The 17,550-nt window shown below is 38.6% G+C and overlaps 1 protein-coding gene across 1 annotated transcript in view; it reads right to left on the bottom strand.

Moving 5' to 3' along the window:
* Positions 1 to 17,550, bottom strand: part of Adgrv1 (adhesion G protein-coupled receptor V1) — a 504,170-nt gene that overhangs the window by 474,296 nt on the left and 12,324 nt on the right. The window contains exons 3-12 of the mRNA XM_085830825.1: positions 17,258 to 17,439; positions 14,762 to 14,911; positions 14,334 to 14,429; positions 11,961 to 12,065; positions 9,793 to 9,906; positions 7,418 to 7,983; positions 6,855 to 7,125; positions 6,199 to 6,528; positions 3,087 to 3,263; positions 1,309 to 1,532 (exon numbers count right to left, since the gene is read on the bottom strand). Coding sequence (XP_085686951.1) covers positions 1,309 to 1,532; positions 3,087 to 3,263; positions 6,199 to 6,528; positions 6,855 to 7,125; positions 7,418 to 7,983; positions 9,793 to 9,906; positions 11,961 to 12,065; positions 14,334 to 14,429; positions 14,762 to 14,911; positions 17,258 to 17,439 — 2,215 coding nt within the window. The remainder of the gene's footprint in view (positions 1 to 1,308; positions 1,533 to 3,086; positions 3,264 to 6,198; positions 6,529 to 6,854; positions 7,126 to 7,417; positions 7,984 to 9,792; positions 9,907 to 11,960; positions 12,066 to 14,333; positions 14,430 to 14,761; positions 14,912 to 17,257; positions 17,440 to 17,550) is intronic.

The raw sequence follows: 17,550 nt of genomic DNA, 5'->3' as shown, positions 1-17,550 counted from the left end.
TCATGAAAAAAATCTATTTCAAATTTATATTTCATTGAATTTTGCTAGCTTTTATGAAGTAAAACAGTTAACCATAAAACCCTCTGTAACATATTATGATGGCATCATTTAGACTGTGTGTTGGTTTTTTGGATTTATTGTTTTTACTTTTGTTGAAGAAGAAAATAAATGTGTACTTCTGAAAGAAATGATCAGTGGCCTCTCAATTGATGTGTTCTCTGTAGTCTACATTTTGTTCATTCACATTAAAAATTATGCCAACCTGTGTTTGCCTTCTAGTGTCTTCTGTGAGTCTGGATTTGTGGCATAGAGAATAACCTCAATTATGTTAAAGATATAATTATAAATAGATAAACTAATAGGAGGAAAATATAACTATCTCATTAAAAAGAACTCCGCCAGACAGTGTGCACCTTCAATGCCAGCACTCCAGAGGTAGAGGCAGGTGGACCTGAGTCTGAAGCCAGCCTGGTCTACATAGAGCATTCCAGACCAGACCCCTAACCTCCCACCACCCAAAAAGATGCATAGCGACTGCTAATCAGATACAAAAAAAGCACAGGAGTCCTTCTCACTGATTCACTCATTTGCGATATAAAAGGCCTCACATTCATCCTGAATCTCACTTTTCGTAGCTATGCCCTGTGCAGCATCCTCCAGTTGCATGTCACGGAAGGTGACTAATCAGATTTCATTTTTTCTTTACCAAGTATTTTCTGAATTTTATAACTAACTAAGTAAGTAACTAATCAAAACATACCAGAGGCCCTGAGGCTGTACTCTTTCTGAAGTGCATTCAGAGAGATGCTGCATAGTTCTTATTACAATGGCTGAAAAGGTAACACGTGGATTCATGTAATTTTTTTTTATTTTATAGAAATAAAAATTATTTATTCTTTAAATGCCATGTAACAAGAATGAAGGTAATCTTTTCTTTAAATCACATGATAAATGTTTAACCTCGGCATTCTTGAAAGTAAAGACAAGAGAGTAGAGTGTGTGACCTAATGTTTCAACTGGCTCGCTGCTACCCTCATGAACACAAGAGAATTCACCATGCTTCAAATTTGTCAGCTACTTCCCATAAACTCTCTACATCATACTTCCTCAGAGCAAAACAGAGTGGTAAGGGGTCACAAAATATAGTAATCTTCATATTCAAAGAAGAAAACCCTCCCGTATACAACAGAAATGCCTGAAAGTCTTAATAGCACTTCCTCATAGTTTTACTAACATAGGGAGAAATAGATTAAAACAAAATCCCTAATCAAACACATAAAAGGTACCGTTGCCTGCATGAGCTCTTACCTATCTAGAGAAAGGGTTAGAGTTTCATTCAACTCCGGTATGTCATCGCCTTTGACAGTAATGTTGATTGATGTTTCGTTTTGTCCAGATAAAAACACAACAGAGCCATTAAAAGGACCTGCATCATCCAAAGTCACTGCTTTTGAATTAAAGCCTGAGGGCCGCAAACTCCAGTACACGGTAGCCTGGCCATCGGTTCCATCTCGATGCAAGGGGATATATACCTTATTTTACAAAGAAAAAGAAGAAACTAAAAACTCTGCTGAAATGTATGCTCGTCCGTAACATGGGCTCACCACACACACATGCAAATGTGATTAGCTGACCTTGTCTTCTCCACATAAAGACGTAAACAATCAGGCGGCATCATAAACATACTTGGAGAAGCAGGACAATAACTTTATATACAACTTTAACTGGTTTTGCTACTTAAATTTATCTACAATATAAACCTCACCAAAAAATCTGACCCTGGAGTCATCTTAATAAAAATGCAAATATACTAAAAAAAAAGGTAAAGAATAGTAAAAAATATAAAATACTGACTGCTTTTCTATTCTAGCTAACAACAGTCAGAAAGTCAGAGAAGTAAATAAAGGACGGTTCTTAAAAAGAAAATAAATAAGTATAAAATAAGTCTAAAACTAACAAAGAGCTTTCCCTCAGCCACCAGAGGTGGTGAAGACCTGGAATGGTTGAAACGGTAAAGTCACCGCTTCACACAGTAAAGCAACCAAGTAGCTCATTCTCTGGGAACAATGTAGACACTTCCTTGGCTTTTAGAAGGAAATTGTTAACTTTAAAAAATAGATAAAGTCAAAATCATTTTGAAACTGACTCTCTGCCCATTTATAGAATTTAATAACAAAAGAAGGAAACAGCGGTCATGATCCTTTGATAGGAGACTTTGATAACAAAAACAACTGCCCTCATTTCTGACCTATACTCCTAGCCAATTTAAGCCAAATCCAAGTGGGGCAAGCTTGCTACACTGTGGTACAGCAATGCCAAGGTATTCCTAAATAGAAAGACACCTGGGGAGAATTCATCTATGGCAATGCATACTTGGGTTGGGGAGGAGAGTAATATAAATATACTTTAGTGAGCGTGTGTGTGTGTGTATACATACATACATATTTTATATACATGGTTATAGTTATAGTTAATCTGATAAGGTTCAGCATTTCACAACTTCACCACCATCACAACTGGCATCAACCATAGGATGCAGAGTCACCTCTGAGCACTCAGTCCCACATGAGGCAGCACATAGAGTACTCCAAAGACAGAGCCCCCCAAAAAACAGTCGTGTTTCCACAACATGACCACTAAAAACCAGATTCATAATTGGCTATGAAATGTCACAACACTGTGTAAAACCAATCACTATTAAACAGTCTACACTCATCACAAGCAATAAATTCTATTTTTAATTAAAAATTTTATAAAAGTTCTATTTTAATTAAAATAGTATTATATCACTTCCCTTCCTCTCTTCCCTCCTTCTAGTCATCTAGCCCCTCTTGCCATCCCAACTCTCAAGTTCTTCATCTTTCTCTATTACTATATTTGTTACATACATATTTACACATCTATGTACACAAATATAGATATAAGCATAACTTCTTATGAATAGTAAAAATTATAGAAAAACCAGATGCTTACCAGTTATTTATTCTAAATAGAATATAGTCTATTAAATACATGTGAATCCTATATTAAAAAGTCTTCCTGTTCTTAGATACATTAGGACAGATGAATAGAAAAGGCATACTTACCACCTCAGCAGCAGAATCTTTGGGTTCATGCAAAATAATTGGAAGGTTGCTAAGAAAGCCAATTTCTCCATTTGCAATGGCTGGGGTAACCAGTAATGAAATATTTCTGATTTCTCCGAATCTGGGACTTACTGGTGGAATCGGAGGGAATATGTTCACCAATACCACAGCTTCCAACTACAAAACACAAACAAAAACAAGAAAGATAGTTTTAAAATTCAGGTCACAGGTCAGCAGTAACAAGAACTTCAGGACCTGCCCTTCCCTACACTGTCCCTCTTACATCTCCTGCAGCGTCCACCAGAGTCTCATCTTTTCCTATCATTAGGCATGGTTAATATACAGAGTTACCTTATAACATCATCCTACCGCTTTAATAATGTCTGAGCATCTCCCTCAAACTCCAAGTCATTATAACCAGTTACTACTGTTATCTCACAACTGTCACATGGACATTTTAGAGACAGATGAATCCAAATAGAAACCACTGTCCTGCTCCAGGTCCTATCGCCATGACTTTTTTGTGTATCACCACCTGTCTGTCCACCTTGTCACTTATAGCCAACTACACTGACTCTTTAGAAAACAAATGTAAAAACATTTGTCCACATTCTCTGCCTGGTTTCCAGTGACCTATACATCCAATCAGTTACCTACTCCCCTTCTTTGCCAGACCTAAATCACTACAAAAACACCATTCAGAACTCCATTCATGCCAAGAGCAACCTAATGCTTAAAGAAGGACAGCACACATATAATACACTATTAATCTGCCTGTAGCTGATGAAGATGGTATTCTCCTCACCTAGAATGGCCCTTCTTTCATCATCTCAGAATATGAAGTATATGACCTTAAAAACCAACTAAATGCCCCCTCTTCTATATGAAGATTTGTTGGGATTCTCCAGTTGCCTTTGATCACTTTTGGAAGCTCTGGGAGTGGAAGTTTCTGGTTTCTTCAAAACCCTGTTGGGTCATGTGATGTCTTTCTGGAAGCTGTCTTATGAGAGAGCATGTGATGTTTTGCTGAAAACTGATACCTGAAAGGCCCTTAAACATGATGTTTAGAAAGAATAGACATAGAACCCCTACCCCCAGACAGTGTGAGGAGGCTCTTGCATTGCTATGCCATGCAGCACTTCACTTGGCATCTCTGGTTCTCTCTCTGGTCCTCTCTCGTCTTTGCTGGTCTTCACTTCATAGAGAGAAATGTGCAAAAGAACTTCTTCATGTATTCTGGCTTATTCTGGCTGCTTCCACCGACCTGTGCTGATTTGACAGAGCCTTGCAGTTTCTGCTGGATTTTGCTGCCACTGCTAATTCATGTTTGGTGCTTACTATAGGGCTGGACTGCTGATATCCTGACAACAAAGAGTGGAATCACCCCAAAGTACTACATCTAAACAGCTCCACAACTCCCTTTTTCTATTAACCTTCGTTTGTTGAGGTTTAGTCTGTTGCTATGTATTATAATGATAAGTGTGGTGGTGGTGATGGCGGGGAGGCATGACCTGGTAGCCCCAGAGACAAGAGAGTCTGCTCATAGACCCAAGGACACTATGTGACCTTGATCCCAAGTTATTTCTTATTGGTGAATAAAGATGCCTATAGTATATAGCTGTGCAGAATTGAGATAGGTGGGGCTTGGTGTTCCCAGCCCTGGGTTGGAAGGAGACCACAAGAAGACAGAGAAGAAGGAAAAGAGAGGAAAAAGAGACCATGGATAGGAGTTCAAGAAAGCAAGGCCAGGAGGGCTGGCCAATTGGAGTTAAGAGAAGTCTAGATGAAACACAGTAAGTAGTAACTCAGTGTTAGTGATAGCAAAGCACATTGTAATAGCATAGAGTATAGATATCTATCCAGCTCTGTTGCTAATTAAGGCTTATTGTAAATAATAAATTGTTTGTCTTTTATGCCGAAACTGGATGATCAAAGGTGAGTTAGAAGTCCTGGATTGAAATAAAGTATTTTCTACAACATTCTTTCTTCCCTACCTAGAAGGGAGATTGAAGTGTTTAAGAACCGTAAAGTAGGTTTTGAAGAATATAAGCCTACAAGCTCTACTACTGTCATTACTTCTAACTTAGACATAAATTTCATGTGTTCATCATTTTACGACTTGAATTTTTGTTTATTGGTGTGTCTGTAGAGATCCTAAAGGCCTGTGCCCTTTGAGCATGTTGTCATAGCACAAACCTGAAATGCTGCTATGCAAAAGCAGTGTTAACTCATCCCTCCAGGATAACGAGCCCTATACAGGTCACTGACACACTGCAACTCTCAATGCCTTACATATGGAACTTATCTATCTATACTGTTCAATTGCTTCATCACTACAGGACTATAAAAAGAAAGCTTTTAAATTCACATGAGTTTTCAGCTTCACAAAGCATTTCAAATCTCCAACTCTGCAAAGCTTTGAAATATTGACATGACACTGCTAAGAAACCACAGTAGAGATCTGTGAATTGTGTGTTTTTTTTTAAATTACAATATATAAATAATAGGTTTACAGATAGACGTTGAAAAGGAAGGACGACAAGATGGAAGGATATCAGGAGAGGCTCTTCACAGTGGGAGGCCAAGGGATGTGATCCACACGTAATGAAGAAACAAGTGAAGAAAGTGCCTCCTGTAATAAATGCTGTGGGAAGCATTTATTCTACAAATCCAACTGTTATGTCCTACTTTCTAAGCCAAGCCACAGCTATGGTGCATCTATGTGGCCTTGTTCGCCGGTCTATTACATCACTTTACTATGTTATCCACTACAGTCCATTTGCATTCCATATCTGGTGTTACCTGTAGTACCACCTGGCTAAAACATTTATTTCATCAGAATCCTAATATGCCATAGGAGAAAGTGTTGTCTCTTAAGGAACACTCAGTTTCCAACAATTTCAGTACGTAGTCCAGGCTGGCCTACAGCTCCTGATCCCCTTGTCTTAGACTCTTGAGTACTGGATTGCAGGTGCCTATAGGTATACCATCCCTAAGTAGTTTCAAGTAACAAATAGAACATAAATTATAAATACAAACAAAATAACTTAGCTATTTTTCATAGACTGTTGTCGTTTAACCAAAGTTGAGATTATTTTCATCATTATAATACCTGCACTAGGAAGTGGGCCCCATTCTGGAGGAACGCATCATTCCTTATCGGTAATTTTATAGAAACTTGTTGGCTATGTTCTGGGAAAAGGAGGCTGCTTCTCCTGGATGTATTTAAGATGCCATCTTTTGCTCGCAAGGGGTCCATAGCTCCAGCAGGAATATAAAGTGCAGAATAAATCACCCTCACGTCTCCTTTACTTCCCCCGAGTCTCGTCAAACTCAGGGATAAGGATCGCTCACTCGGGCTGCTTTCAATCTTCTGGCTTTCCCCAGGAAAAAAGGCTATTTTTCCATAAACATTATCGCTGTCCTGAATGTAGAACAGAAGCTGCAAACAGAAGAGAGAGGTAAAGAGTGAGAGCTGTACAACTGGGGTGGCCCAGACTCTTCTGATTTATTACTTATTTGTACACCATGTCTTACGAGATCACTTTGTGTATGAAAACGTGGCAAAGAATCAAAAACAGCTTTGAAATTTTTCAGAAAATAGAAGTTTTGAAACTTTTTAAATGGTAAAATATTTGTCTGGGTTTAAAGACAGTGGGGGAAGGCTGGCTTCGCATGGAGACGTGTACAGGACGTGTACACTTACATCCCCCAGCTCTTTTGTTATCATAGAAGTATTGACAGGGTGAAGCACAACAAAGGCCCTACCTGTGCTGGCTCGCTCACTTCAGCGCCTCCTTGTATGGTGTGAGGCAAGATTGTTAGTAAGTAAGCTTCGGCCTCTTCTGGAAGATCATCGTCAAAGACCACTAGAGAAATTGGCGCCAGCATCTGCCCTTGTGCGAACTGCAGAGTCCCAGAAGCAGGGGTGATGTCTGCGGTCACTGGTGAGGGATCACTGCTGTTCCGTGTCAACACCCAGCTCACAGAGACATTCCCATGTGTGCCACCATTTCTAACCACTGTAATTTCTTCAAATCTAGAACTGTTTATAACATACAGAGTCATGTCATATACACTTTAAAAAGACAGAGACCCACACAAAATTTATTATTTTAATATGAAAAATACACATACATGATATAGTCTAAGAACTTATCACCATGTGAGTTCATTTTAATAATTAAGTCACATTAAAAGAGAAATCAGTAAAGCAGTCATAGTGGAAAAGGCATATATTCTACCAGCTCAGCATTGCGTCAGCACCATAAAAATTAAATCGTGTAACTACCATAAAATAATTATGGTTATAAGTTTGAAGTAATTTATACCTGGATGCTGTATCTTCATCAATTATAACTGGTCTTTCAAACAAAATACTATTGAATGAAAGAACTCCATAGGGCTTGTCATTTGGCTGAATGGTGACCTGTACTGTAGAAGGGCCCATTAGCACAGCATCTCCCTGCAAGGTGTTCTTTAGTAACATGATGTGAAATGACTCGGCTATCTCGGGTATGAGGTCATCGATTATCTGAAATTTCAGGTGTGATTCATGAACAAAAGGGGGAAAGACAAGAGTAGTATCCGGCTGAAGATCAATAAAGTCAACGTTTTGCTGGGCATGTGCTGTTGAATCCCAAGTCATTACTTTGTATCTGACTGACACTTGGGTTTCATCAGATCCAATGAGATTTCCATCACTATCCTTCCCACGAAGCACTGGAATAGTGAGTACGTGGTCGTCCTCGGGAACCACGTAAACACTCTGCACGAACTTCACAGGACTATCATTTTTCTTCACAATGATTTCAACCGAGCTCCTAGAAGCATTAATCTCTGCTCCTCCTTCTACACTTCTCAGTTGAATCAAAAACAGTTCATCATTTTCTGGTACCTGTTACAGGATACAAGCAAAACATTATTAGCCAAAATACCCACAAACAGGCTCAAGTAATAAAAAGTGAGTGTTTCATTGAAACTGAAAAGCTTGAAGGAAGGGGAACAGAAAGAGGCTCATTCAGACACCACACACCAAGTTCTCACTAAGTTCTCTTCCAAACATTAATTGATTTTCAGTTCAGATAGAAAATAATAAAGTAACTCTGGGAAGAATTAGTGATGCATATCTGTTTCTTTGAGTCTTGATCAGTGTTGGGAGAACTGTAAAGGACACACAGTCCAAGTGTGAATAAATCCTTGTCAACTTCAGATCATTGGTAAGGTCCTAAAGAGAATTCAAAGCCTAACAATACCCTAGAATCTGGAAAGTATACTAACTATCAAATAGTTGCTAAATTTCAGAATATGCATAGCTCTTGCATCTCTAATGATGTTTTGCTTGTATCCTGTAACAGGTACCAGAAAATGATGAACGATTTCTTTGATTCAACTGAGAAGTGTAGAAGATTCCTGTAATGTGTGACTCTGGAGTCAGTTCTAGGATTTTTAAGAGTTCACCATGCCTCTCAGGAGAATGGTCCAGGGACATCATTTCTCCAGAAATGCTAGTGTGACTGAAGAGGATAGTTTGTTATAGCTTACACAAGTCCTGGGGCTAATCTCCACTATGCCTCGCTGTTCAAGCACTGCATTCACTGTTAATTCCACTTTTATGCATTTTTTGTCATTTTATGAATTTATGAAGTAAAAACCCACATCATTTTGCCTCCATCAGTAGAAATATATCAAAGGCACTTATCCCAAAATATACTATTCAGTCTTTTCCATTTACAAGATCAGTAATCAATTCCTCTTAACCTACTATTGTCCTGGGAGCTCTGAGGAGAAAGCCTTTGTTGATCTCCCATCCTAGAAAAATAAGGTCATCTACGCCTATCAAATGTCTCAGGTTGTTACAGAGAAATCTGCCCTTCTAACATTTCTAAGGAATTTCCTTCTTTAAGTATTGTTTGTGTTTGGTTACGGGCTTTTTGTAGGAAGCTACATGTTTCTCCTGCTTTCTCTTCTTTAGCAGCACTGGGCTACTTTGCAAGCTTTTCTTACTGGCTCATGAAAGACATCTCTGTGCACTACTATTGAGCTCTGTCATATATGTAAATTTGCAGTGGACTATACATAAAATATAACTATAAAGCCTTCTCTGTGACTATGAAACTAAAAATATCTAAACAAAGTAGGTAGCATGATAGCTTATCAGTTATAGATGCCTCATAAGATGGTAACCTGTGATTGATTCCCAGTATCTATGTGTATAGTTGATGTGCTCATGAACACATGTGCACTGATAAATAAATATTTTAATCTAAACAAAAGTATCAATTGCAATAGAATTTTTCTTGAACTTATATTAAAACGTGGTTGCCAGGTGATCACTCATGTCCCGGTTCAAATATTAAATGATGAGTGTAAAAATAATAAGCAGATGTTTAAAATTCTTCAATCTTTATATTACAATGAACTTAAGACACTGGGGATGGAAGCCAGAGGTTTGAACATGTTAGGCAAGTGACTCCCACACCTCCAGCCCTGTAAGCATAATTTATTATGAAATAAGTCAGGTATTTGCAAACCTACATCCCCAAATAATAACTTGCTACTCGTGGTTAACGTGTAAATGGGTATAACATTAATTCTGCACCCCTGAATAATTTCAAATGACAAATACAATTCAATATTCAAAAATAGTTCTCTCCGAGTCTCCATCACTGATCCTGCCTCTTCTATGTACTTAGCAGTGCTTGACCTCATCATCAAGAACTGTCATGTTGTAAATCACAGTTGCTCTGCCAGGTGGGAAGGTGATATTTCCTCTAACTGGATTCAAATCTTCCTCAGGGGGATTTGGGCCACCTGATACCTGCAAAGAAATAAACAGTGCCACTAGTTAAACAAAATATCTAAAAAATAAAGTAAGATAAAATAAAATAAAATAAAATAAAAATACCAAAGAAAACATTACTCTGATGTTGCTAGCAAAGTTCTAAAATATAAAGATACTTTACACAAAACATATGAGCTTGTCTACGAGCCTCCTTCCCTTTATAAATGTCAGGGTCTATAATGTCACTACACACCTGGACTATAGTTATAGTAAGTTGTGTTTTCTAAGATTTGGGAATTTTAAATGTCATATTAAACCTGGGGAGGGGGACTGAAGAAACCCATCTTCTTGAGAAAGATATTGGGGACAAATCCACTGCAGAAATGGTTCTAGCTCCATCACTGGCTATGTGACCTTGGAAAGCTGTCTGACAACTGAGTATCATTTTGCTTATCTTTAAAATGAGCAAGAGAGCAACTGTTTTGCAGGCGGGAGGTGAGCATGTGTAATCTCACTCACTAACGTGTTCAGCGAGCAGCACATGCCTTCTCTCTTAAGTCCTACATATAAATACTGGAAAGCAAACTCCTCCTTAAGATTTCCTGTACAAGCCGGGCGTGGTGGCTCACGCCTTTAATCCCAGCACTCGGGAGGCAGAGGCAGGTGGATTTCTGAGTTTGAAGCCAGCCTGGTCTACAAAGTGAGTTCCAGGACAGCCAGGGCTACACAGAGAAACCCTGTCTTGAAAAAAAACAAAAAAAAAAGATTTCTTGTACAAAACTTGCAACAGTCCTGCATTTTTAGTTGAATGCTGTGTGGGTTTTTGTATCTATTGTCTTATGCTATTTTATGTTCTGGCTTTTTTTTAATCCTTGTATGTTTGTGTGCTGCATGTGTGCATGTATACATGTGTGTTTAGTGCAGGTCCTTGCCTGTGTGCATGTATACATGTGTGTTTAGTGCAGGTCCTTGCCTTCCACCTTGTTTCAGACAGAGTCTGAAAGAGTCTGTTTGCTTCCAGGGCATCTCCCACCTCCACTGTGGAGCACTGGGGTTTCCCTGCTGGCCTTCCTTCCATGGGTTATGAGGAGCCAAATGCAGAGGCTCCTGCTTGCCTGCCTGCCATGTGCTTCTTTCCCACACTGAGCCGTATCCCCACATCCCTACTTTGTGTTCTTTTTTTTTGGGGGGGGGGTCCTTTTCGAGACAGGGTTTCTCTGTATAGCCCTGGTTGTCCTGGAACTAACTCTGTAGACCAGGCTGGCCTCGAACTCAGAAATCCGCCTGCCTCTGCCTCCCTAAGGCTGGGATTAAAGGCGTGCGCCAGCACTGCCCAGCGCTACTTTGTGTTCTTATACAGTAAAAGAGGCATCATCTGGTTTAGACATCCATAACTATAATAAATATCTCCTCTGTCACAGCAAAATTGTGTTATATTAATCTAAATATAGAATCCACTTATGTTACAGTTAATCACTAAAACAGGAATGTATCAAAACTTTCAAACACTCTAAAATTGTAGGTCATGTTTAAGACATTACAGAATGGAAAAGTAAATTGAAAGTTTCAGTGTGAACCTCATCAGATATCATTGTGGGAAGCAATAAAATATGCCTCCCTACAGTGTGGGTTATTCACACACCACTGTACAATATCCACGAGCCTCCATGACAGAGGTAACTGCTGTTCAGACGATCTATGGCATGTCCCGAGGAAATGGATGAAGATAGCATATCAAGTAATGCTTTATTAACCTCAGTAATCTGTGTTAATTGTATACCTTTTAAAATGATTATCATAAAGATTCCAGAAATTTTATATAATTAATGCCACTAATCTATTTTATTGTTATTATTATCCTATATCTAAAATGATTCATTAAGTTTCATGTAAGCTCAATACATACAAGCAGCAAAGAAAGGATTTCTCTACTAACCAAAAGGTTATAAAAAGCAGGACTCTGTCTTTAAGTAATTTTAAGTCAGCGTGATATTTATGTCCCAGAAGATTTTCATATTATTTTAAATTGCAGTCATGTGATATGAATTCTTAACATGGTATTATCTAAAGTTATTTCAAAGTAAACTTACATCAAAAGTCACGGTGACCATTCCATAGGTCCCTTTTTCTCTGATGAGAGTAAGAGGTACAGATGCATTTCTGCTCCTTGGCTCAATCACTGAGATTGATGAGGGCTATTGAGAAGAGCAGAGGCAATCAGGCATTGATCAATCAGAGAGAGGGAGGACATGGTAAAAGTACCGCCCTAGAAACTCTAAATGCCACAGCACATCAGCTCAGATTGTACTCTCACAGTGTGTATTCCTAGCACCAATATACTATAGATGATTTTTTGAAATGAGAATGTAGAAAAGCAGTGTAAAGAAAAACAAAGCCTGCATGAACAGGTTTTCCCAGCCCTACCAGCATCTGCTCTGAGGAATCTTGAACTTGAAGGCTACTCAGCTAAAAGATGATAGATGAAAATGCTCACAGAGCCCAGGAGGTCACAAAATAAGCTAAGCATCCGGGGCAAGCCGGCTCCCTAGGACCACTTGTCATGCACACCTGCCTCGGCATCAGGCAGAAGGTCACATAAGACATACAGCTGTTAATGACTTTCAGAACCAAAAAAGGTGAAACAGGGAGAACTTCAGCTTTGAAACATGCCACCATGGGTAGTGGCTGAAACACAGGGTATAAGGATAAGGGAAGCATTGAGTGCAGACATGTATACAGCAGTGGACATCTCTGGGGGTGCAATGTCAGAACCATCTATTCATAGGGCTAGGAGAGCTATCTCAAAGGTTTGTGACTAGATTATCAAGAGTTCTTCCTTCCTCCTGACACATGCAGAATATTCAATACTGTTGGCTCTACCACACCACCAATGCCATGATCATTATCAATATAATTGTTAAAAAGCTAGAGATGGAGGCAGGCTATTGAGTACAGTCTGTGACATGGAACTCATGTGGAGTCTGTTAGAGAAGGCCTAGTAACACTGGGACCAACCCCAAAGACTAGGACTCATCCCCACAGTCTAGATGCTCAATGGCACAAAAAGGAGAAGAAAGATAGGAGAGAGGAGGTCAAAGAAAAGAGAACCAATTTTTAAACAAATCATTATAAGATTTGGTGGTAAGGAGGAAGTAGGTATGAAGGTATGGGGAAAGTTAGACAGAAGAACATGTGCAATAATCTCTTCATTCAATTTGAATTTATGAAATTAATATCTATTAATGACAGTAGTGTCAGATTATCAAATATCTACTAAATTTAAATTAGGAAAACATCCTCTTAATAATGGTAACTCAAGCATAAAGACCACATTTATCTAGAGCTTGCCTTGTTTCAAAGATGACTTTACAGAGCTATGACATATAATGCACACAAGTGCAGGAGTGTTCAAAAATGGAAAATGGATAAAAAGCTAGAGACTGTGGTATCAGGTGTTTAAATATTGATTAGCAATGGAATTAAAAAAGACTATCAGAAAGATTATTATAGCCTCCTACTTGGTATCCAAATCCAGTTGTGTTGAAAACAACCTTTAATTTTTGCTCAAGAGGCTGGAAACATTTTCTCTCCAGGAAAGACTTGTCTTGTGTGTTTGTTTTTGAAAATGAAACCCTCTGAATATTGGATGGGCTAGAAGAACAAGAACCTGATGAAAGAGAGGAAATGGCCTGAATGGAATTTCAGGATATGTGTCCGAGCTTTAACGTCCATGAAATATGAATTAATAAGAATGTCTGAGGGTTGAATTGGAAGGGCTATCACACCTGCAGATTGATCTTATATTTACTGGAGGCTTTCTTTCCATGTGCCCCCCACCAGTCACTCCAAATGGAGTGCCCAATGGACAGATGCCCCCCCAGTCACTCAAAATGGAGTGCCCAATGGACAGGTGCCTCCCCCCAGTCACTCCAAATGGAGTGCCCAATGGACAGATCCTCCCCCCAGTCACTCCAAATGGAGCGCCCAATGGACAGATGGTTCTGGAAAATAGTTTAGACTTCCTTAAGTGTGATTTGAAATTAAAAATGAGCCAGGCGTGGTGGTGGATGCCTTTAATCCCAGCACACGGGAGGCAGAGGCAAGCGGATTTCTGAGTTTGAGGCCAGCCTGGTCTACAAAGTGAGTTCCAGGACAGCCAGGGCTACACAGAGAAACCCTGTCTCGAAAAATCAAAAACAAAAAAAAATTTAATATGGAGGAGCCCAAGAACACATCCCCACAAGAGGCCAGGCAATTAACAAATTGGTCAATGGTCACAAAGGGTCAGAACCCCTTCAGTATACAAGTGTAAATACACAGAATATAGAGTAGCTATAGAGTCCATGTCCGGTCTTATTTAAAATCACAACAGAATAGCACTAGCCAACACCAGGAAAATAGGGCAAGAGAAAATTGAAAGGAACAGTATCTTGCAACCATTACAGTCTCCACTGTAACCATACCATACTAAAGGAAATGATTCCAAACGCATTGTCATTTGATAGGATTGTCACAGAAGCAGCCCTTGGCCATCCAAGTTTCACATTTGCTGAGGGTTTCTAAAGTGAAAACAAACAAATTAATACATTAAATATTAGAAGAAAAATAATCTTTCAACAGAATTTCAGTCTTCAAGTATTAATATAGATAAATCCTAAGAACCTACAGGCAGTTGACAGCTTCTGGGGGACTGAAAGATTTTCTGCAGTGATGTATCTACTAGCCAGGAGCACCAGTCCATAAAGAGACCCTCAACCACACTACTGTACATCTGTCAAAGAGATCTACAGAAACCACGAGACGTGTCCCTTGCCTTATCACTAACTAACTAGATTTTCAAGTGTTAAAGGGCGTTTTAAGAACTCAACATGGAAGGGAATGAAGAACTTACCTGTAATGTCAAGTGAAATGTGAAGGTTTCATCAGGCTCCGGAAGATCATCATCACACACTGCTATGTACACTGTCCTGTTTGTTCCTCTGGCAGGGATAAACGCTGCGGTGTATGTATCAAAAAAGTCACCAGTGTCTTCTCCGCTCAGCTACCAAGGGTGAAACAGAACATCCGCATTTAACAAAGAGCTAAGCAGGCAAAGCAACCCTCACTGGAGCAACCAGAAGAAAGGGTGCAGATCAAGTGGCACTGTCATTGACAATAGGATTCCCAGAGACCAATGTTTGGCAACTGTTAAGACTCATCTTTTGAAGAAATATCACAGAACCAGCAAGATGGGGTAAAAGTCCTTGCAGTCAAGGCTGATGACCAGAGGTCCATTTCAGACTCACATGAAGGAAGAAAGGACCAGCTTCTGTAACTTGTTCTCAGACCTCTACCTGTGTGTCCATAGACACACATACATACATAGATGCATACATACATACATAAATGTAATAAATAGTTTTAAAACAGGGAAAATCACAAGAATAAATCATTACATACAAAACATCTCTTTATATAATAGAATCAAAGTTAATTGCATACAAAAAAAAACCACTAAGAATTTCATTGAAAAGTAATTCGAATGTTTTTCCTTTGTCTCTTACCCAACTTGGTGTAGACTACAGCCTAGCAGAACAAAGTATGGCTAAAGTCTTATAAAGACGAGGTGCAACATGGCCTGTAAAACTGAGGAGGTGCCATCAGTTTCCCAGTGACTTTAGAAACATAACATCTCTATCCAAAACCTTCAGCCTACAATTGTACTTCCCCTATCCACAGCAACTGAAATAGACCCAATGTTTTAGCATTCCAAAGTATTAATGATTATCACCCTTCCTAAGATCTTAATCTCTGGATGCAATGTTAATAGTAAGGCCCTCAGCAGACTGATAATCTTGTAGCAGACAGATTATAAAAGAACAGTTCATTGTACAACTGACATTTCCTCTGCTGAAGCTCAAAATTAATAATTTAGCCACTGGGGAAATTTACTTAGCACAAATGAGAAATAAGAACATATTTGGGGGAAGTTTAGTCATTGTCTAGTTCTAATTTATACTAAAGTAAGTTTTAAATGGTTGAGAAATCAAGATGAGTGGGAGAGTGTTGAGAGGAACATGGGAGACCTGCTCAGATAACTTTCTATGGAAAGTGGCAGTCGTTCAGAAAAGATGCATTAAACAGGCATAAAAATACATTAATCCATTCTCAGAACCCAAAATACAAAGAAATAATCATATCTATAAACAGTTCTTCAGAATGACATTCACTATAGACAGCAAAACATGGAAGAAATGTCAATGAAAAGCAATGGAGGAGTGTTTGGAATACAATGATTTCCCAAGGAAAGCAAAATACAACAACCTGAAAGGACCAGTGAACACCATCAAATACCATGTCAAATGCAACATACACTACAACTGGAAACAAACTCACAAAACGTATGCATATATGTCAAATTGAACAGAAACTAAAATATGCAAAATTATAACTTTGGGTTCATTTTTTAGTTAGGTTTTCTTTTTGGGGGGTTTTCAAAATTTTTATAGATAATTTAACCTATTGCTCTTTAAAAAAATCACTTTGGAAAAGATAAAAGCTGGGTTAGCTAATAAACTGTCTTTCCCACAGGTGGCAGACCACTCATCTGTAACTTAGTGCTGTGGGTGTGGTGGTACAAAGGTCCTTGGTGAGAACTAATGGGTCACTCTTGTCCATCCATGAGTGGCAGGCTCAGTAAGAGATGACAGTGACAGAGAGGAAGCTGCTTGACACTGACCTGGCTCTGCACACAGAAGTGTATGTGTGTATCTGTATGTACAGATGCACATGTGCATGGATAAACAAGCAACAAACATACACAGTATTTTTGTCCCAAAGTTTTAAGACATAGAAATATATTTATTGGCAATATGACAATTGCTTTCTGGGCAAAAATAGACACAAACATATAAGCTAAAGCATCCCATACAAACTTTAAACTTTATACAGTACAGAATGTATATAATCTACATAAATCTTAATGAAGTTAGTATACTTCATTTCTCCAACAGAGACTCTCTAACTGAACTTAGCGTGGACTGTTTTTTCCTGTTGTGTCCTTTAAATATTGCACATTTTTACCTAAGTCACCTTACAATGAATGTCTAAAAAATGATCCTATGATTCAGATTACCCAAAGTAAAATAGTTTTGTTTGAAAGCAAACATATAAATGATTTAATTTAAGATAATTAGCCTTTGTCTTGAAAATGCACCTGTCAGATATCCATGGTGACACCGGAACATTCTCTGAATCGCTAACAGATTTAGATACAACAGCGTGTTCTCCAGATCATTTATCACAATGAAATTCAGACTCCGATCCCCAAACAGTTAAAAGTGTTTCAGTTGAGACTAAGAAGGGTCACATGCATCTGATTAAAAACATGGCTGTGGTCATGTCTTACCGACACAATGGCAGTAACATTTGCTGGCTCTCCTATCCTCTCAATGACAAGACGAATAACTGTGGTACTTGTCTCATTAACGAAGAACTCTGTCTGTCCAGTGAATCTTATTTCTGCTTCTCCAAATACAAAAGAGATGAACAAGGTTGACAGGTATACTAATAAAAATGAAGAGATCATCCCTACAGAAAGAAAGAAAAAAAAAAAAAACAAAGTCATAAAGCTAGCTGATCTATTCTCCTTAGTTTTGTTCTCAATATTACAAAGAATAAGAAAATAAGCAATTAAGACAG

This window comes from Mus caroli, unplaced genomic scaffold (assembly GCF_978045245.1).
Source record: "Mus caroli unplaced genomic scaffold, Mus_caroli_1 scaffold_15, whole genome shotgun sequence".
NCBI classification, from domain to species: domain Eukaryota; kingdom Metazoa; phylum Chordata; class Mammalia; order Rodentia; family Muridae; genus Mus; species Mus caroli.
Note: the sequence above shows the minus strand (reverse complement) of the source record. Positions and strands in the feature narration are given on the sequence as shown.